At 41.9% G+C, this 22692-nt stretch overlaps 1 protein-coding gene across 1 annotated transcript in view; it reads right to left on the bottom strand.

Annotated features, from left to right (window-relative positions):
- Nucleotides 1-22692, bottom strand: part of MEGF10 (multiple EGF like domains 10) — a 110823-nt gene that overhangs the window by 14105 nt on the left and 74026 nt on the right. Inside the window, exons 10-16 of the mRNA XM_077291435.1 lie at nucleotides 15718-15838; nucleotides 11722-11885; nucleotides 11098-11200; nucleotides 3970-4116; nucleotides 2799-2933; nucleotides 2577-2705; nucleotides 1034-1162 (exon numbers count right to left, since the gene is read on the bottom strand). Coding sequence (XP_077147550.1) covers nucleotides 1034-1162; nucleotides 2577-2705; nucleotides 2799-2933; nucleotides 3970-4116; nucleotides 11098-11200; nucleotides 11722-11885; nucleotides 15718-15838 — 928 coding nt within the window. The remainder of the gene's footprint in view (nucleotides 1-1033; nucleotides 1163-2576; nucleotides 2706-2798; nucleotides 2934-3969; nucleotides 4117-11097; nucleotides 11201-11721; nucleotides 11886-15717; nucleotides 15839-22692) is intronic.

The raw sequence follows: 22692 nt of genomic DNA, 5'->3' as shown, positions 1-22692 counted from the left end.
ATTGCTGCGTCGCTGATTTCCATAGGGATATCTCAGATGCTGCTATCAGAGATTAGTGCTTGCAAGCGCTCGCTCCTTGCCTAGGAAACCGTCCACCTCTGATACTCTGCAGAGATCACTAGTAACCTAGCACAAGCTGTACACTATAGAAATAAAAATTCCTTCTGTCTAAGGTAAACTGCAAAGTTGTTTGCTTTACAAGCACTTTGCAATTTTGCCCATTTCAAAAGCCAGGACTACCCATTGTTGTTGTATTGTTGTATAATGTCCACCATGCTGCTGCTTCTGAGGGTGTGCTAGAATCATTGTGTAGCTGAATCCCCTCTTTTTTGTGTGCTGTGCATTGGAGACATAAAAGCAGCTAGTTTCCTCCCTTTTTGGAGCTGAGGGAAAACTAAAAATTAGAAATCAGTCCCACAGAAATCTGAAAATGCAGAATCCAAGACATACAGATATAATGTTAAAAAGTACATAAAGTATGACTGTCAATTCTGAAAAATCCACAAAAACAAGTCACATTGTAAGAGTTTGCACGCTGCTATTTTTGGTTACTCACTTTAGTTGAACGCAGGATAAATAAAGAAAAAATAATTGTTACATTGAATTTAATCAGCCATTGCACTTTATATAGTGCAATGATTCCCAGTCCTTCGCTGACTACCATAAGTTCATGTTATTGATACAGTTTATATAAAACACATTATAGAAACAATTGTTTTAATGGAAGTTAAATTCCTTTTAATCTAACAATGTATTACTTACAACTAATACATATTCTGCTGCAGAACGTTTAGATACCACGACCTCAAAATGATCAAAGTAGCGAGTCTCCAGGGGACAGATGATTACGACTCGACGCTTGAGTATTTTAATTCCTGGATTTTCAGATCATTCACAAATTCCTTCATCATGCAGAATGTATGCAAGTACAAATATAAATACCTGATGTTTTCTACTATCTGTTTGTATTGAGGGATATGAATTTTTAATATTGTAACATGATGCACAAATGAAGTTTGTATACAGATCTTACTTTGGGTGCAGTAAAGTCCAGTCCATCCAGGAGAACATTTGCACTCTCCATCATACGCACTGCATAAGGCCCCATTATGGCAGTTACAGGTGTGAATACAGTTGGGTCCCCAGTGACCGGGAGGACACGCTGAAATTAATCACATTTTTTATAAGTTTAGCCTCATTCTTGTAAAATTCTCTAAACTTATTCAATTCTGACTCAAATTTTAATTATTGACTTCGGAAATTATGTAACTTTCTAGTGTGTGTATCTTACTGTAATATTGCTTGTACAGATATTAAGTATTGTGCGGAATTCATACAATATGTCTCTGCAGGCTACTAGGAGCCTGAATATACATTGGTGGCTTAGCCATTATGTATTTCAATTCCCCATGTAATCTGATGTATCAAGGGAGGTTTCATTTTAATCAGTATAACGGCGCCAACCTGACAGTGTCTGTAGTTTACTGAGCAAAATCTTGCAGACAGGTTCCCTTTAAGTCATGTTATGGACTGAATGGATGCTGTGAGGGGGGAGTAGATGATGTAAAGTAAGGGTCCATTCACAGATCAGTTTTTCACGTCCCAGTGTTATCCATTTTTTTTTTCGAAATTAGCACTCAAACCTATGATAGTCTATGGGGCTGCTCACGTGTGCTTGATATTTTATGGAGATTGCTGATCTGTGTGTCTGATGAAACTCGGTAATGAAAGTCTACGTGTCTATGAAAAAAAAAAATCAGACGGCACTCGTACTGTTCGTTTTTCACTGACCGATAGATGTGAAGGAGACATTCTGATGAAAATCACTGATGAGACTCTGTCCATTAAAAAAATGACTGACAAATGAAGCCTAAAGGATGTGGCATTACAGAAAACTACGCAGTGGCTAATCTTTTAACAGCGTGAGTCTAGTAGTAAATCAGTAGCACGAAATTGGCATTTATGCTATTTCTAATAAATGAGAATAAATACTGTGTTGTCTTCTCAGGTTAATTCACTTTTCAAATAGTCTTGGAATGTCTGTGTAAAATTTTAGGTCATGTCCTCTTATGTGAAAGCCATGGCTTATATAATTAGAGAGTGAAAGGTCTCTTTTTTTCCACATGAATTGGATCATTTTACACCGAGGCCTTTGTCTGCATTTCACTCCATTTAGTTCCTGCTATTAACAGAGTGTCATAACTCTTTGTGCTCATGTCGGCTTCCTTCCTTGTGGGCAGATAGTCTTATTACTGAGTGTATTAGGATCTTCTGCCTCTAATGTGGCCTTAACAGACGTTTCGAATGTGTTAGATGTAAAGAGTTGGCTAACTCTTTGGTGTCCTAGATTCCTGCTCACTGTTAATTGCTCCTAATTCGTTATTGAATCTGATGACTGCCTCAGCTGCCGCTACATGTCTCTGAATAACATGATGTTTCCGCCTGTAACCAAAGCTACATAGGACAAACATTGTCTACAGATGATCTAAACTTTGTTGGAAAAATACATTTACAAGTATAAATACAACATGGCAGCACATAAAATAATGCTGGTCCAATAAACAAAATAGACTTACACTGGGAGCAATCGTTGCCAATCCACCCAGGGTAACATTGGCAAGATCCATCGATGGGGTTACAAGTTCCGTTGTTGGTACATGTACAAATACCAGCACAATTCTTTCCATAACGGCCGCTGGGACAAACTAATGGGGAAAGTAGTACAAGAGTTTGGTTATACATTATGAGTCCAGCAGTTCTCATATTGCCTTGTGATAAAAGAAGTGAAACGTCCTCACCTTCATTGCACAGTGAACCCATGAATCCAGCTAGGCAGTCACACATGCCCGTCATATGGTGGCAGGGACCATTGCTGTGGACACATTGTGGACAAGCTTGGCTACATCGATGTCCAAAAAATCCAGGAGAACAGACTGCAAGCACATAAAGCAAGAAGTAATAAGTAAATGTTATAGAAGCACATCCACATAGATTACAAGAATATATATATATATATATATATATATATATATATATATATATACACTCACCGGCCACTTTATTAGGTACACCATGCTAGTAACGGGTTGGACCCCCTTTTGCCTTCAGAACTGCCTCAATTCTTCGTGGCATAGATTCAACAAGGTGCTGGAAGCATTCCTCAGAGATTTTGGTCCATATTGACATGATGGCATCACACAGTTGCCGCAGATTTGTCGGCTCCACATCCCAAAGATGCTCCATACAAGGCAGGATGGATCCATGCTTTCATGTTGTTTACGCCAAATTCTGACCCTACCATCCGAATGTCGCAGCAGAAATCGAGACTCATCAGACCAAGCAACGTTTTTCCAATCTTCTACTGTCCAATTTCGATGAGCTTGTACAAATTGTAGCCTCAGTTTCCTGTTCTTAGCTGAAAGGAGTGGTACCCGGTGTGGTCTTCTGCTGCTGTAGCCCATCTGCCTCAAAGTTCGACGCACTGTGCGTTCAGAGATGCTCTTAGGCCTACCTTGGTTGTAACGGGTGGCGATTTGAGTCACTGTTGCCTTTCTATCAGCTCGAACCAGTCTGCCCATTCTCCTCTGACCTCTGGCATCAACAAGGCATTTCCGCCCACAGAACTGCCGCTCACTGGATTTTTTTTCTTTTTCGGACCATTCTCTGTAAACCCTAGAGATGGTTGTGCGTGAAAATCCCAGTAGATCAGCAGTTTCTGAAATACTCAGACCAGCCCTTCTGGCACCAACAACCATGCCACGTTCAAAGGCACTCAAATCACCTTTCTTCCCCATACTGATGCTCGGTTTGAACTGCAGGAGATTGTCTTGACCATGTCTACATGCCTAAAAGCACTGAGTTGCCGCCATGTGATTGGCTGATTAGAAATTAAGTGTTAACAAGAAGTTGGACAGGTGTACCTAATAAAGTGGCCAGTGAGTGTATATATATAAGACCGGTTATACTCACTTCTTTGACATGTGGTCCCTCTGTAGCCTGGTGCACATTCACAAATCCCTTCATCCGGTGAGCAGGAGGCCCCATTCATGCAATTACAAGACTTAGAGCAGTTCGGTCCCCAGTGTCCTCCTGGACAGACACTGTCACAGTGCATACCTGGTAAAAAGAACATATAAGATAATGTAAGAAGAATGTTTTTAGCCAATAATAAGCTTGTAATAGTGTTAATGTGATGTGTGCATGATGTGTGCTACTTCCAGATTACTTATGTATATAATAATAATCTTTATTTTTATATAGCGCATCGCTTTACAGTTTGCACACATTATCATTGCTGTCCCCGACGGGGCTCACATTCTAAATTCCCTATCTGTATGTCTTTGGAATGTGGGAGGAAACTGGAGAACCCGGAGGAAACCCACACAAACACGGAGAGAACATACAAACTCTTTGCAGATGTTGTCCTTGGTGGGGTTTGAACCCAGGACTCCAGCACTGCAATGCTACCCACTGTGTCACCGTGCTGCCCTTTATAAAGTAGCTTTACCAGTTTTAAGGCTTGGTATTAACCTGGAAGCATATTTCATTTTTCCCAGATTAATATTAAGTGCATTTTTTTGAAAGGCTTGTTAATTCAGTGTCTTGATTTTAGAAAGTGCCAGAGACTGCACCATGTAGCTTTGTCTGTATTCTCCGCTAACTCTAGATCTTAACTAACAAATAAAGTTGCACTCTGTATCCTACAGCATGCAAACATGAAATATACATTAGCGACAAAAAGTTTTGCTTTTTTTTAAAGTGTGATTACTTCTGTCTGGTTGTTGTGATGCCATTTTCATGGTGATTTTAGTAAACCGAAACCAAATGGTTATCAGCTATAAGGATGAAAATTGTGTTTGACATTGTTTTATTCCTCTGTGTGTTAGTTTCCAACATTTGCTAGGTCAAATGTTTCTCATATTTTATTATGGTTAGTCAAATTTGCCTAATTTTTTTGTGTGGTTTTTGGTTTAAACATGGCATAGACAAAGCCAAATTTATCAGCAGATGTCAGGAAGCTTATTATTCTGAGAGTGAAGTCAGTCAAAAAGCGAAAAAGAGGGAGCTATGGAATTCAACTGCTCTCAGAGTCAAGTGTCACATATAATAAAGAAAAATAGGGTTATGGAACAGCTGACAAACTTAGAAGTGGACGATCACGGAAAACTTCCTCCTAAGTTCACATTATTAAGAAAAGTCAGTATCTCATGTCCATAAAAGTGCTGTACAGATTTCTCATGAAATGAACCAAGAATATGGGGTCAAATTGAGTCGCCAAAGGTGGTGCTAAGAGCAGTAGGGTTGAATGCACCAGTTCCAATCAAGAAGCCTTTCATCTCTGCAAGAACCGGAACATCCAACTTGAGTTTGCCAAAGAACACAGCTAATGGAAAGAGTCAGATTAGTCTAAAGTGCTGTCGTCAGGTGAATCCAAGTTCAATCTGTTTGTTAATGATGGCAAGCAATATATATACTGCCCAATTGAAAAACAACGATACCTACAGTGAAACGTGGTGGAAATGTCATGGTTTGTGGCTGCTTTTCTGCTACTGCCATTGGACCTCTGCATAGAATTGATGGAAATATGAATGCTACTATGTACAATGATATAAAGGAGAATGTAATGCTGCCACATGGTAAAACCCAACTAGGCATGGGATGGAAATTCCAGCAAGACAATGATCCTAAGCAAAGCATTTATCCAATTTAGTAAAAAATTGGTTAGGAAAGAAAAAGGTTTGCCTTAGTGTTGCCTTAATGTTGTTGTATTGCTGATCTAGAAAATAGGAAAAGACAAAGATACAGTACTTAGCGTATAAATTGGCCAATTCATGTATGCACAGCAGCCACGACAAGGAAATCCTCTTTGCTGGGAACCTAACCTAATGTGATTCCTGTCGTGGGCTGATAGCCTACATTTATATGGGTAGGTAGGATCCTGCTGTGACTTAAACTGCCATAGGTTAATGGGTGGAGTGCTCGGTCAGACAGACTATGTATACAAATATCAAAGACTGAACGTCACTTCCAATCAAAGACCAGGTGTAAACAGGTGCATACTAAGAGTCTGCCACCTACATATATAACTAACAAATAAAGTTGCGCTCACATTAGGTTAGGTTCCCAGCAAAGAGGATCACTTTGTCATTGGCTGCTGGATTGGCCAATGCTATAGCATTCATGCTATAGCATTACACAGTGCAACTTTATTTGTTAGTTATATATTATTATTATTATTATTATTATTTATTGTTATAGCGCCATTTATTCCATGGCACTTTACATGTAAGGAGGGGTATACATAATATATGTATACACATATACAGTATATGGAGGTGGCTACTTCTAGTATGCACCTGTTCACACCTGTTCTCTGTTTGGAAGTGACGGTCAGACTTTGATATTTGTAACTCCAGATCTTACACATCTTCTGCCAGCTTCTTCTTGCCTTTAAGATGACATCTGTTCTTTATCCTCTGTTCAGCCTTAACCCCCGGAGCTTTTTTCGGTTTTGCCTTTTCGTTTTTCGCTCCCCTCCTTTCCAGACCATAACTTTTTTATTTTTCCATCAATATGGCCATGTGCGAGCTTGTTTTTTGCGGGATGAGTTGTACTTTTGACCAACACCATTGGTTTTACCATGTCATGTACTAGAAAATGGGAAAAAAAAATTCAAGTGCGGTGAAATTGCAAAAAAGTGAAATCCCACACTTGTTTTTTGTTTGGCTTTTTGCTAGGTTCACTAAAATGCTAAATGCTAAAACTGACCTGCAATTATGATTCTCCAGGTCATTATGAGTTCATAGACACCAAACATGTCTAGAATATTTTTTATCTAAGTGGTAAAAAAAAAAAAAAATTTGAGCAATTTTCTGATAGTCATAGTGTCTCCATTTTTGGTGATCTCGGGTTGGGTGAGGGCTTATTTTTTGAGTGCTGATGTTTTAATGATACTATTTCAGTGCAGATACGTTCTTTTTATAGACCAGTGTTGCATTTAAATGCAATGTCGCGGCGACCAAAAAAAGTAATACTGGCGTTTTTAATTTTTTTTATCGCTACGCCATTTAGCGATCAGGTTAATTCTCTTTTTTATTGATAGATCGGGTGATTCTGAACGCGGCGATACCAAATATGTGTATGTTTGATTTTTTTTTACTGTTGTATATTGAATAGGGCGAAAAGGGGGCGATTTGAACTTTTATGTTTTTTTATTTTTTTCATATTTTTAAACAAATTTTTTTTTTACTTTTGGCATGCTTCAATAGCCTCCATGGAAGGCTAGAAGCTGCCACAGCTTGATCGCCTCTGCTACATAGGAGCGATGCTCAGTTCGCTCCTATGTAGTAGAATTACAGCATTGCTATGAGCGCCGACCACAGGGTGGCGCTCACAGCAATCTGGCATCAACAACCATAAAGGTCTTCAGGAGACCTCTGGTTGTCATGCCGATGGACTGCTGACCCCCGATCATGTGACGGGGGTCAGCAGTGCGTGTATTTCCATCCCAATGACCGGAAGCCCTTGTTAAATGCCGCTGTCAGAGTTTGACAGCGGCATTTAACTGGTTAATAGGTGTGGGCGGATCGCGATTCCACCTGAACCTATTGCTGGCACATGTCAGCTGTTGAAAACAGCTGACATGTCGTGGCTTTGAGGTGGGCTCACTGCCGGAGCTCACCTCAAAGCGGGGAGTGATGTCGGACGTACTACTCCGTCCGACGTCAGTAAGGGGTTAAAGAACACTTCTCCCTGCAGCCTCTAGCTACTCCTATACACACTTATTTACTTCATGTGTATTGGACACATGACACATTGAACACAAAAAAATTTAGGAAAAAAGGCAAATTGGACATATTTTCACACAAAACCCCAAAAATGGGCCGGACAAAATTGTTCACACCTTTTCAAAATTGTGGGTAAACAACTTTGTTTCAAGTATGTGATGCTTGTTCAAACAGGTGTGGGCAATATGAAAATCACACCTGAAACCCTGAAATCAGATAAAAAGGGGAGACGTCTCAATCTTTGCATTGTGTGCCACACTAAGAATGGAGAACAGAACGAGGAGAAGAGAACTGTCTGAGGACTTGAGAACCAAACTTGTTGAAAACAATCTCAAGGTTACAAGTCCATCTCCAGAAATGTTGATGTTCCTTTGTCCATGGTGCGCAACATAATCAAGAAATTTACAATCCATGGCACTATAGCTAATTTCCGTGGACAGTAGAGAAAAATTGATGAAAGTTTGTAACGCAGGATGATGGATAAACAGCCTCAACATGCACAAAGTAAATAAACATGTGTATTTCTGGGAGAAATAATTAATTTTCTGGAACAATTTCAAGGGTGACAACACTTTCGGACATGACTATAGCTGAACGCTTCTCCTGCATCTTCTCCTTATTAGCCGCACCTTTTCTAAATCCTTTGCTTAGTCTTAGAGCTAATACTTCTGCAGCTACACACATGGGACACCAAACACATGATACTTTAGAATCTTGTATTCACTATCATACAGATGTCCTTATGCTAGTTATGTGTGCACCACTGCAACAATATCCTGAGTTATCTATAGGTGAGGAAATATCCTACCGATTGCTGGGAGTCCCAGCAAACCCAAAAACAGGACCGTGCACAGCCTCTTCTTGAATGGAGGTGAAGTGTGAATGCTCGACCTCTGCTTCATTTATTGTCTATGCCCATTTTGGGGGTTTTGTGTGAAATTATGTCCAATTTGCCTCTTTTTCTCTGTGTTTTGTTTAGTTGTTCCAATACACACAAAGGAGATAAACATGTGTATAACAAAACATGTATAATTGCAATAATTTTCTGGGTGAAACATTTTATTTTCTGAAACAATTTCTTGGGTGCCAACACTTTCAGCCATGACTGTAGATATATAAAGATGACATCACGTCAAACTATCCTGACAGATACATTCACATCATCTCTAGGAGTCTGCAGCTTGTTTTCACAAGATATTGAATCCTAGATTAACAAAAGGGTTAATTTCTAATGAGCCCTGAGCAGGTTACTATTAATCCTACAACAAATGATAGAGGCCACAAAGGAAATCACGTCATTTGACCGCTCCAGAACGCTGCACTGAGAAGCTCATTCATAGTGCCCTGTTTTGTTAAACTTTTTTCTCCTCCTTGTGTAATAAAATGGCACAGAAGAAAATCCTTGACCGAGCCACTAATCTCTAGCCAAGAACAAACCTATAACAAGAACTCCTAATTATGGCTCAGCCCTGCTTTAATGGACACGACATTTTAGTCCTAAGAAGAGTAATAAGTAAAATAGGGGGTTTTAGGAGGAATAACATATTCCTCTGCGAATACTCTGAAGATTACATGCCAGCAAGCGTCTCAAATCTAATTGTGTCTGCTCCGCTTTAACAATCAAAGCGGCCTGACAACTGAATGGATGATTTATGCTATAGTATAAAAGGAAAGTTGACAAATATTCACCTTCTATAAGTTACAGAAACTTGGCAAATTTACAAAGTGTGTGAAGCCTCTTGTATCACGCATACAAAATGTCCTGTACAGCGTGAAGGACACTAGAAGCCTTGGATGCTATCTACAAGAAGGTGCTTGTTGTGCTCTAAGTGCGGCCCCCAAAGGAAAACTGGTTTTCTGACAGATTTTGGTCTGTTTTGATGTCGATAAGGAGATTTGAGAAGGAATTTTTTTGCCAAGACTCTGGACAAAGAGGTCTTTGATGGTCTGCACAAGTTGCTAGGCAATTACTGAGGGCGCATGATAAAACTTCTCCCAGTTGCTCAGAAGTGCTCATGTCTTTATGCTTGCTGCACTATTGTAACTGACTGGTGTAACCAACATTCCCTCTCGAGCCACAGCTCTAATATAGCTTGTATCCAACAGACCGTAATGTACACCCATTGCCCAAGACAGGAGATATTTCCATTTTCCACTGCATTTTACTGTCATTTCTTTCCTGGCAGGTCACTAGTGTGTGGGTTTTTGGAGCTACAAGCTGGCCACAGTTTATTAGAAGTTAAGAAACAGAAACACAACTTAAAGAGATGTTTCCTTTTATCAGGGAAATCGTAAACTATGTACAATATGGTACAAATGTATAAAAGGTTAGAAACTTTTAAGTAAATTTATTATGTGAAAACATGAGCGGCTCTTGCTCTTGTCACAAGCAACCAGCCATCACTGAGTTTACTGGAAGTTATTGACTGACTTAAAGTAATGGAGCACCCATATTGTTTTTATGATGAGATTTTATTTTATGAATGTACAGTATGTACTTTTATTCTTGTATTGGTAATGGCCTGACTAGATACAAGCTACTCTACAGGGATTTGGCCTTTGCGGTTTGGGCCCAGTTGGTCGGTGGAGAGAGTTGAATGTAAAATTGTTAGCTAGCCTTGGTCAGTACCAGAGAAATGGGAACAATGACAAAATCAAACACCAGGAACATAGTCAATGGATAGCCAAAGTCAAGTCCAGAAAGTCAGGCAGCGATATGAGGCAGATAAGTAATCAGCAAGTAGGTCAACACCAGAAGGAAAAGGCATCAATGAGGTTAATCAGCAGAGTAGTAAAGATACAAGAGCTGAGTGTGAACATAGAGAGTCAATCCAGTATTAGGCGCATCAGGAGCAGAGTAATACATTGTAATAACTGACAAGGGCCAGGAAATATACAGTAATTAGGGTGCCATGCTCCCTCATTGAACCACTGAATTCGCCTTGCCATTGGTCAGCTGACTGGTCCCACCGATTGGCTGATCAGCAAGACATTCATTTACATTCCTTAACTTTGATATTAACTTTTATATGCATGACAACCAGCAGGTATAGAGAACAGATATCCTTCAGAGGAGTGAACTACAGTAGGTGCTGGGCACCACTCAGTGATGATGTCAGAACTACCTCTCCTGCTGTAAGAGCCACCCATAGAGTCAAAATAGCAGTGCCTAACAGCCGAAGAACTTGGGTACATTATACATGGAAGGGTAGGAGGGGAGATACATTCCTGATGTCAGATTACTGATGATGTAACGATATACTAATCTTTGAATCTGATAACAGCATCATGGCCTACAAACGTAACTTACCTGCCCATCCTGCTAAGCAGCGGCAGTACCCAGTGGCTGGGTGACAACCATCAGCATGACTACAGTCACAACGTTCAGTGCAATTCATTCCATAGGTGCCATCCTTAAAATAAATACAATATCAACAATTGTATAAGTGTAAAAAGAACACTGAACTTGTCTGTGACAGAAAATACGCTACTGTACATCATAAATGTGCTCAATCCTAACCACAGGCTATCCGTAGGGCCTATGTTAGCATAATACGGCCTCTGAAATATCGCAGTCCTGATACTTTTTTTGCCTTCCTTTGATTTTCACAAGATATATATTCAATACTGTCTGGTAACATATTGGTAGATCAGCTGTTAAGACATTTTATGGCTCAATCTCTCAGAGACACATCGATGGAGAATTTATTTATTGTGAAGGGAAGAAATATATATTTGTGTCAGGTACCAGTGCGGCAAAGGGCTTTTGGAGTCTATGGATTCATGATTTGCAGATTTTGTGAAGCCTAGACCTAAAAATTCCAGTGTATTACATAATATTTAGAGTGTATCTATCTTGGTTATTTTTAAAGGTGAATAAAGGAAATTGAAATATTGTCATCCTATAAAAAATAGAAATATCTGTGCATTTTACCTGGCATGAAAGTTCACAGTTCACCCCCCTCCAGCCAGGGGGACAGGTGCATGTTCCTATCAATGCGTTACAGGCTCCCCCATTCTGACACTGGCAGGTAAAATTACATCCCAAACCCCAGGATCCTCGGGGGCAGTTAATAGAGCAGTCCACACCATACCAACCTGAGAACAAAAATATATGTCCATACAAACAAACATTTACTAATACAAAATATGGCATAAAATATAAATATAGTACTTTGTACAATATTTAAGGGTTTACATTAGACAACAGAATGTTACCGTTATACAAGGCGGTTATATGTCCTTCACATACGTGTATGATGTTCTTCCAGGCACTTTTTGTTTGTTTTCTCTTACATTTTAAAAATGCACCGAAAAGTCAAGAAGCTTCCAACATGTCTAACCCCATAGGAAATTAGCCAACTTGTGACATGTCTGATTGCGATTTATTCCGCTCTCCCTACTAAAATGAATATGCTTGCTCAGCCAAGTATGCATATTTATAGAAGTGGCAGGAGGAATATAAGGCAAATGATGAAAGCACCTTTATTTGATATACAGACATTGGAGAAATTATTAAGAGGCATGCGCAAGAATTGTGGCTGAAAAAGTAGCACATTTTGGAGCATACCTAATTTGTGCAAAAATGGGTGACTTTTTTTTTTCAGTTTTTCACCACTTCTGCAGGCAGTTTTTGCAGGCAGAGGCTTAGCAAAATGGAAGGGGCCTCCTGCAGCCCAGCAATCTCCTAAAATCTATATCCCAAATTAGCATAAATTATAGCATTATGGATCTGATTTTCTGGCAACTGACAGCCAAGTAATAAAGTGGGCACATCTTACACCAGCGAACCTTTGAGTAAGGCTAAGTTCATACTAGGCATTTTTGCAGAGTGGTTTTTTGCACAATGGAACACGTCACTTCTTCCAGAATTTTTTTTGGGGGGGTTTTCAGCGTTTTTCACCCATTAAAATGAATGGGTGATGAGAAACCGCTGAAAAAACGCACCAAAACACAGGTATCAGGTTTTGCTGATTCTATAGAATAGGATTTATTTTTTCAACACTAAGCTTTATCAGCATGCACAAGAAACAAATCTAGCATGCCAAAACTGCAGCAAAAAACGCAAGGAAAACCTGCCTTTTTCTGCAGCTACTTCCCTGCCAAGAGATCAGGTTTTGTTGCAGAAAAAAAGCTGAAAAACCACCTAGTGTGAACTTACCCTCTGGCCGAGTCACACTTTACGTATGAAAAATCGGTCCGTTTCTCTAGGCTGAGAGTCGCACAAGTGTTCTCCGTATGGTCATCTGTGTGTATTACGTTTGCAATGCGATAATGTGATTTTCTCGCACCTATGTATCCGTATGACATCCATATGACATGTCTATGGCTTTACATGTCTCACTGCTTTTCCCCAATGAATTTAATGGTTCAATCGGCTGAATGAGGAAAATGTGTGTGTTTATCTCGCAAGTCACACTGATGGTCCTTGTGGTGTCCGATTTTTTCTCGTATACATAGACTTGCATTGGCGAGACTCAGACGATATACGGATACAATCACAGCATGCTGCGATTTCACTCGCACATAGAATACGCCCAAGAAAAAAAACAGTGATGTGAGCTGCCCCATAGATTAACACTGGTCCGAGTGCTGTGCAATGCTTTCTCCCATAACACACGTCCGTATTATACACTAGTGCAGTGATGGCGAACCTATGACACGCGTGTCAGTGCTGACACGCGTAGTCATTTTCAGTGACACGCCGGCCGCCGGCCGCGGCCCCATAGAAATTGCTTCTTTCCCAGGGTCTGAAGGAGAGGAAACTCTCCTTCAGGCCCTGGGAACCATATTAATATGTAAAATAAAGAATTAAAATAAAAAATATTGCTATACTCACCTGTCCGACGCAGCCTGGACGTCCGCGAGGGAACCGGCAGCGTTGTTTGCTTAAAAATCGCGGTTTTCCTTCCTTCCTTGAAGTCCCGGCTTGTGATTGGTTGCGTGCCGCCCATGTGACCGAGACGCGACCAATCACAGCAAGCCGTGACGTAATTTTAGGTCCTTCAGGATTTTAAAATTACGTTCCGGCGTTGTGATTGGTTGCGTCGCCCATGTGACCGCACGCAACCAATCACAACGCCGGAACGTAATTTTAAAATCCTGAAGGACCTAAAATTACGTCACGGCTTGCTGTGATTGGTCGCGTCTCGGTCACATGGGCGGCACGCAACCAATCACAAGCCGGGACTTCAAGTAAGGAAGGAAAACCGCGATTTTTAAGCAAACAACGCTGCCGGTTCCCTCGCGGACGTCCAGGCTGCGTCGGACAGGTGAGTATAGCAATATTTTTTATTTTAATTCTTTATTTTACACACATTAATGTTGTTTCGATACCGATACCCGATACCACAAAAGTATCGGATCTCGGTATCGGAATTCCGATACAGCAAATATCGGCCGATACCCGATACTTGCGGTATCGGAATACTAAACAATGGCATCCGATCTGATTTTTTATCGGATCGGATGCCATGCAGGAGGTCTGTGGGTCCAAACAACAGAGCTCCGGTGCAGAGCGTCTAGGCCTGGGACTTCCGGTAGGCCAGGCGCAGCTCCCGGAAGTCCCAGGCCTCTGCGTCGGATCTGTGTTGTTTGGGCGACATTGCGCTGCTCCCTGCTGCGCCGACCAGAAGTCCCAGGCTGCACTTCTGAGGCCTGAGGAGATAGCTGTCTGGAGGCCCTGTGATAGCTGTCTGGACTCAGGCCCTGTGATAGCTGTCTGGACTCAGGCCCTGTGATAGCTGTCTGGACTCAGGCCCTGTGATAGCTGTCTGGACTCAGGCCCTGTGATAGCTGTCTGGACTCAGGCCCTGTGATAGCTGTCTGGACTCAGGCCCTGTGATAGCTGTCTGGACTCAGGCCCTGTGATAGCTGTCTGGACTCAGGCCCTGTGATAGCTGTCTGGACTCAGGCCCTGTGATAGCTGTCTGGACTCAGGCCCTGTGATTGCTGTCTGGACTCAGGCCCTGTGATTGCTGTCTGGACTCAGGCCCTGTGATTGCTGTCTGGACTCAGGCCCTGTGATTGCTGTCTGGACTCAGGCCCTGTGATTGCTGTCTGGACTCAGGCCCTGTGATTGCTGTCTGGACTCAGGCCCTGTGATTGCTGTCTGGACTCAGGCCCTGTGATTGCTGTCTGGACTCAGGCCCTGTGATTGCTGTCTGGACTGAGGCCCTGTGACTACTACAGCAACCATCATCCAGTGAACTGTGGGGTGTCATTGGCCATTACTGAGATAAGTGAGAGGGAGGCATCAGTGATGGCGAACCTGTGGCAGTCCAGCTGTTGCAAAACTACAATTCCCATCATGGCTGGCCATTCAAAGCAAAGGCTTTGGCTGTAAAGACATGATGGGAATTGTAGTTTTGCAACAGCTGGAGTGCCACAGGTTCGCCATCACTGGAAGAATTCCCCCTCCCCCTCACTTATCTTAGTTCACGGCACCCCACACAAGTTAAATAATAGCAAGACCAACAAAAGAAACCAACTGACAGATGAACAAAGAAGTCACTAAGCAGGTAAGTTAATTCTAATTATACATATTTGTTATTTAAACTATACATGTCGCAAAATTATGTTTTTTTATCAAGGTGACACACCACCCAAGTTATGCTCGGTTTTTTGGCGAATTTTGACACACCGAGCTCAAAAGGTTGCCCATCACTGCACTAGTGTGACCCCGGTCTAAGAGTGATCTATAACACCTTGGTTTGAAAAAATCCCATTGACTTAGAGTAAAATGACGTTCATAGGACAAAGTGTGCCAAACTGTACAGTTTCTGCATGTGTAATTCTAATACTGCTACTGACAAATGTTAATCACCACCAGTAGTTCACACTGTAAAGAAAGATATCTTCAGCTTTGATGATTTAACAAATTGGAATTTCTCATCTTATACTTATGATACAGAATGTGAAGCAGTCCTACCTGCTTTACATGTGCAGGAGCCATCCACTGGAGAGCACACGGCATTATTCTTACACATACACGCAGAGGAGCAGTTACTTCCATATGTGCCAGCTGGACACGCTATTGAGCAAGCCACACCCTGGAACAGCAACGTTTTATGAGATCATTAACATCATCAGTTCGTGACACACTTGGAGTTGTTAAAAGATGGCTAAAACAAACACAGACTTAAAAACACTTAAAGGATAATTTTCTCATGTTCCTTGCACAATCTAGTTTCATAAAATGCTTGAAAAGACGTTTAGCCTTATCTAATGCATACAAAGCCTTCATATTAGTCTTGTTACAACTGATATAATGTTGTCGGAGTTACAAGATTCTTAATTGTGGGCACCAAGGATGGATTCACACTCAACATACTTTTAACTGCCAGCAACAGGGGCCAACAAATCATTAGTGCAACCTGTGCAGTTGCAAAGGGACCAAAAAGGTAAAAGGGCCCATTTCAGATGATGACTATTTTCTGTTCGAATGACAGCCACCTATGAACAACTGATGGGTACAGGTGACTGCCTCCTAAATGCCTCTAAATAAGTAATACATTGATTTCCAGGCAATAACGTATTCAAGTAAAGTCCTGATTGGGGTGATGCTTCCTCCTCAGGTGAAATCCTGATTGGGGCGGTGCTTCCACAACAGGTGAAGTCCTAATTGGGGTGGTGTTTTCCCTCAGGTGAAGTCCTTGTTGGGGTGGTGCTTCCCCTCAGGTGAAGTCCTGATTGGGGTAGTGCTTTCCCCTCAGATGAAGTAATGATTGGTGTGGTGCTTCCACCCCAATTGAATTCCTGATTGGGGTGGTGCTTCCCCCTCAGGTGAATTCCTGATTTGGTGTGGTGTTTCCCCTCAGGTGAAGTCCTTGTTGGAGTGGTGCTTCCCCTCAGGTGAAGTCCTGATTGGGATGGTACTTCCCTTCAGATGATGTCCTCTTTTGGGTGGCACTTCCCTTCAGATGATGTCCTCTTTTGGGTGGCACTTCCTCTCAGGTGTAGTCCAGATTGGGGTGGTGCTCCTCCTCAGGTGAAGTTCTGCCCAAGTTGGACTTTATCTCAGAAATTTCAGGTAGCTTCAAATAAAGATGTATTTTCAGGTAAATTTTGCAAATTTCTGCACAGAAGCAAATTCTGTGGATTTTTAGCACAGAATTATATTAATTCTGTGCCAAATTTTTGTGAAGGGTAAAACAGCAAGTGGAAATGTGTAGTTCACTTGACAACTGGTGGCATTAAATAATAGCCAATCACATGTTTGCTGATTGACGGTCTTTTAATTGCTTGTTTACACAGGCAGTTTTAGATGTGCAGTAAATGATCAGTAAGATTATTCAGTGCGCATAGGATGCCAATGTTCTCAGCAGCATCAGTCCTGTTTACATAGCACGTTGCGCTGCCAAGAATGATGATCTTTTATGAGAACTATTATCAGGTGATGCATGTCATAGATCTTGTTCACATGTTGCGCCTTTGCCTTGTTTCTTCCACATGTTTTTTGCTTTGAAAATCTCATGCAAATGCTGCTTATTTTTTCCTTGCAGGTTTGAAGAATTTTCAAGTCTGCAACATATCAAGTCAGCATTTTTCACCCATTCAAATGAATGGGGAATAAAATATCAAAAACTCATGCAAACAAATGACAAAAACATTTAATGCAGTGTCGTTCCATCCAATAGACACATTTTTGGTGCAAAAGTGTCTGCTGTAAATACTTAACGTGTGAACATACCCATATGTAAGAGATGGTTGACACTGCTGTACTCTGATTCCTTCAGGTTATTATATAGACCAGGCTGCTGTGGTAACTCATGGTGTCCATCACTCAGGACATACAAAATGTACTTGTTTAAGTATAACCATTATTATTATTATTATTATTTTATTATTTTCATTGCTGTCTCCTTGTCGAATGGCTGAGAACTACCTATGAGGCTCCGCAAGGACAGGGTCCTCTCCCCTCTGTACCAGTCTGTCATTGTACATTTGTTTACTGTAAACGATATCTATAACTCTGTATGTATCCCCTTTCTCATGTACAGCACCATGGAATTAATGGTGCTATATAAATAAATAATAATAATAATGAAATAATAATGAGGTGAATTTCAGCAGGTGACAAAGACATCATGACATTTATCGGGGTCCAGTTTGGAGGCATTCATACACATTATAGACCATCGAACAAACCTGTCAGTATGGACGGGCTCAGCCAACTTCACTCTAATGGCCTTTACTTTGGATATCTACTGCTTGTGTTATGTTTTCTTGATAATCCTTATCTCTTTTAAAAGAACTAAGGGTCATCAATTTTCTTGACTTTGGTCACAAAATGAATTTGTTATTATGAATATTTATGATTGTTTTTGAGAAATTGAAAGGAGAGAGAAAAGGGAAAGAAAGAGAAGATTAAGAAGGGAGGAGTGAAAGAAAGGAAAAAAAATGGGGGGATTTAAAAAAAAAAAAAAGTTAACATTTTTTTTAGAAAAGTTTTTATTTTTTTGCTTTTTATTTTTATGGTATTTTATATGGTAGTTCCTTATACATAGTGTATATATAGATACAAGTAAATTAGTGCATTAATGAGAACATGTCCTGGCAGGATTTGTCCCTTTGGTATAGGGTGTTTTTTTCATTTATCTGGGTGGAGCTTTAGAGCTCCTCCAGTAACTCCGCCCTATTTGATCCTTTGGAAGTTGAATGTATAAAAAGAGAGTGTGGCTGATTTTTTCATATTATTTATTTATTTTTTAATGACCTGAAGAAGACTCCAGGGTGTAGACGTTGTACTGTAATTTTTTGTTACCTCAGTAAAGCAGATATTTATACATAACATCTATGAGAATCTCTATATGGGAGTGCCGGCTACATACTGGGATTTTCCTTGCTATCTACTGTTTTACCACGGATGTCTGAGAGCCTTTTCCGTGTGCGCAGTCGGCCGAGCTGCAGACCGTTCCTGTCGGATCCCCTTTGAATGCTTCATTTTCACCTTTGAGTAGATGAGTGCGATTATATCAGCGTGCAATTTACACCTAGTTTCTACTGCACTTAGATCATGCGCGGCGATGTTGCCTTTTTTTTCCCTATCCTCTGGGTTGTTTGGATTCATACATTTTCTATAGGTAAAGGACAGCCACCAAGGAACAACGTCCATCCCGACCACCCAAATTTTGCCCTTTAATTATTCTCAGAATTGCATCACTTTTGTAATGTGGGCATAACTAACTGTATGTTATTTCCAACCAGGAGTGTAACTACCGCGGTCGCACATTCAGCTGAAATGTATTGCGGCACTCAAACCCAATGAGTATGTGCATGGCAATGCAAGGTGTCGGCCAATGAGAGGCCAGCAGCTGATGTTGGCATGCAGGTGACCGGAGGCGCATGGCAGTGAGGTCATGCGCTCTTGTTGCTTGCACGCTGAAGTCAGTTGCTGGCTTCCTCGGGGGACGTCCCATGGCAGGGGAGTGGATGAGAGGTGAGAATTTTTCTTTTTAAATCAGTGAGTATACAGTGGCCATACTACTACATGGATGACTATGGGCTGTGTATTATATGCTACATGCATGATTATGGGCTGTACATTATACTACAAGAATGACTATGGGCTGTACATTGTACATTCACACTGAAGGCATTAAAACTATGAATTAACACATGTGGAATTATATACTTAACAAAAAAGTGTGAAACAACTGAAATAATGTCTTATATTCTAGGTTCTTCAAAGTAGCCACCTTTTGCTTTGATGACTGCTTTGCACACTCTTGGCATTCTCTTGATGAGCTTCAAGAGGTAGTCACCGGGAATGGTTTTCACTTCACAGGTGTGCCCTGTCAGGTTTAATAAGTGGGATTTCTTGCCTTATAAATGGGGTTGGGTGTTATGATCCTTAGTGGTTGAGGATCACAAAATACTCCAGCTAAGTAACAAAACATAGGACAAGCTCTAGGGAGGTGGTAAACTGGACTGACCGCAAATCTGAACCTATCCAACACACTAGAGGTAGCCGGTGAACGTGACTAAAATCCTAGACGTCTCGAGCCAGCCTGAGGAACTAACTACCCCTAGAGAGAAAGAAAGACCTCACTTGCCTCCAGAGAAATAACCCCCAAAGATATAGAAGCCCCCAACAAATAATAACGGTGAGGTAAGAGGAAGGCACATACACAGGGGTGAAAGCAGATTCAGCAAATGAGGCCCACTAATACTAGATAGCAGAAAATAGAAAAGGGGTCTGTGCGGTCAGTAAAAAACCCTTACAAAATATCCACACTGAGATTTCAAGAACCCCCACACCAACTAACGGTGTGGGGGGAGAAACTCAGTCCCCTAGAGCAACCAGCAAGCGAGGAAATCACATTTTAGCAGGCTGGACAAGAAACATGATGAATGCTGATAATCAAAAAATAAACAAACAAAAACTTAGCTTGTCTTGGAGAGACTGGGAGCAAGGTAGTCACAAGGAATCTGAAGAGCACTGAATACATTGAGAGCAGGCAAGGAACTGAGTATCCAGGTGAGCTAAATAGGAAACCAACCAAGGATAACGAACCAGCTGATGCTGCCAACCTGCAGAAAGACAACACTACACAGTACCGCTTGTGACCACTAGAGGGAGCCCAAAAATAGAGTTCACAACAGTACCCCCCCCTTGAGGAGGGGTCACCGAACCCTCATCAAGACCCTCAGGATGAGCCGCGTTGAAGGCACGAACCAAATCGGCCGCATGAACATCAGAGGCGACAACCCAGGAATTATCCTCCTGACCATAGCCCTTCCACTTAACCAAATACTGAAGCCTCCGTCTAGAGATACGAGAATCCAAAATCTTCTCCACCACGTACTCCAATTCGCCCTCGACCAGCACCGGAGCAGGAGGCTCAACAGAAGGAACCACAGGTACCACATACCTCCGCAACAAAGACCTATGGAACACATTATGAATGGCAAACGATGCTGGGAGATCCAAACGAAAAGACACCGGGTTAAGGATTTCCAAGATCTTATAAGGACCGATGAAGCGAGGCTTGAATTTAGGAGAGGAGACCTTCATAGGAACATACTGAGAAGACAGCCACACCAAATCCCCAACACGAAGTCGGGGACCCACACCGCGGCGGCGGTTGGCAAAGCGCTGAGCCTTCTCCTGTGACAACCTCAAATTGTCCACCACATGGTTCCAAATCTGCTGCAACCTATCCACCACAGAATCCACCCCAGGACAGTCAGAAGACTCAACCTGACCAGAGGAAAAACGAGGATGGAAACCAGAATTGCAGAAAAAAGGCGAAACCAAAGTAGCAGAACTAGCCCGATTATTAAGGGCAAACTCGGCCAATGGCAAAAAAGTCACCCAATCATCCTGATCAGCAGAAACAAAACATCTCAAATAAGTTTCCAACGTCTGATTAGTTCGCTCGGTTTGGCCATTAGTCTGAGGATGGAAGGCCGACGAAAAAGACAAATCAATGCCCATCTTAGCACAAAAAGTCCGCCAAAACCTGGACACAAACTGGGATCCTCTATCAGACACAATATTTTCAGGAATGCCGTGCAAGCGAACCACATTCTGAAAAAATAGAGGAACCAAATCGGAGGAAGAAGGCAACTTAGGCAAGGGCACCAAATGGACCATCTTGGAAAAACGATCACACACCACCCAGATGACAGACATTTTCTGAGATACTGGAAGATCCGAAATAAAATGCATGGAAATGTGCGTCCAAGGCCTTTTCGGAATAGGCAAAGGCAAAAGCAAACAGCAAGGCTTAGCCCGAGCACAAATCCCACAAGACTGCACAAAGGAACGCACATCCCGCGACAAGGAAGGCCACCAGAAGGACCTAGCCACCAAATCTCTGGTACCAAAAATCCCAGGATGACCCGCCAACACCGAAGAATGAACCTCGGAAATAACTCTGCTGGTCCATCTATCCGGGACAAACAGTCTCTCTGGTGGACAACGGTCAGGTCTATCCGCCTGAAATTTCTGCAGCACTCGTCGCAAATCTGGGGAAATGGCAGACAAAATCACTCCCTCTCTGAGAATACCAGCCGGCTCAGAAACTCCCGGAGAGTCAGGCACAAAACTCCTAGAAAGTGCATCAGCTTTCACGTTCTTCGAACCAGGCAGGTATGAGACCACGAAGTTGAAACGGGAGAAAAACAACGACCAACGCGCCTGTCTAGGATTCAGGCGCTTGGCAGATTCAAGGTAAATCAGATTTTTGTGATCAGTCAAGACCACCACACGATGTTTAGCTCCTTCGAGCCAATGTCGCCACTCCTCAAATGCCCACTTCATAGCCAACAACTCCCGATTACCAACATCATAATTCCGCTCGGCAGGCGAAAACTTTCTTGAAAAGAAAGCACATGGCTTCATCACAGAGCCGTCAGAGCTTCTCTGCGACAAAACAGCCCCTGCTCCAATCTCAGAAGCATCAACCTCGACCTGGAAGGGGAGAGAGACATCTGGCTGACATAAGACTGGAGCTGAAGAAAACCGGTGCTTCAGCTCCCGAAAGGCCTCCACGGCCGCAGGAGACCAATTAGTCACATCAGAACCCTTCTTGGTCAAATCCGTCAAAGGTTTAACCACGCTAGAAAAATTAGCGATGAAACGACGGTAAAAATTAGCAAAACCCAAGAACTTCTGAAGACTCTTAACAGATGTGGGCTGAGTCCAGTCATGAATAGCCTGGACCTTGACTGGGTCCATCTCCACAGTAGAAGGAGAAAAAATAAAACCCAAAAAGGAGACCTTCTGTACTCCGAAGAGGCATTTTGAGCCCTTCACAAATAAAGCATTAGCACGCAGGACCTGAAACACCATCCTGACCTGCTTCACATGGGACTCCCAATCATCAGAAAAGACCAAAATGTCATCCAGATAAACAATCATAAATTTATCCAGATATTCTCGGAAGATGTCATGCAT

The sequence above is a fragment of the Ranitomeya variabilis genome, chromosome 1 (genome assembly GCF_051348905.1).
Source record: "Ranitomeya variabilis isolate aRanVar5 chromosome 1, aRanVar5.hap1, whole genome shotgun sequence".
Lineage (NCBI taxonomy): Eukaryota > Metazoa > Chordata > Amphibia > Anura > Dendrobatidae > Ranitomeya > Ranitomeya variabilis.
Note: the sequence above shows the minus strand (reverse complement) of the source record. Positions and strands in the feature narration are given on the sequence as shown.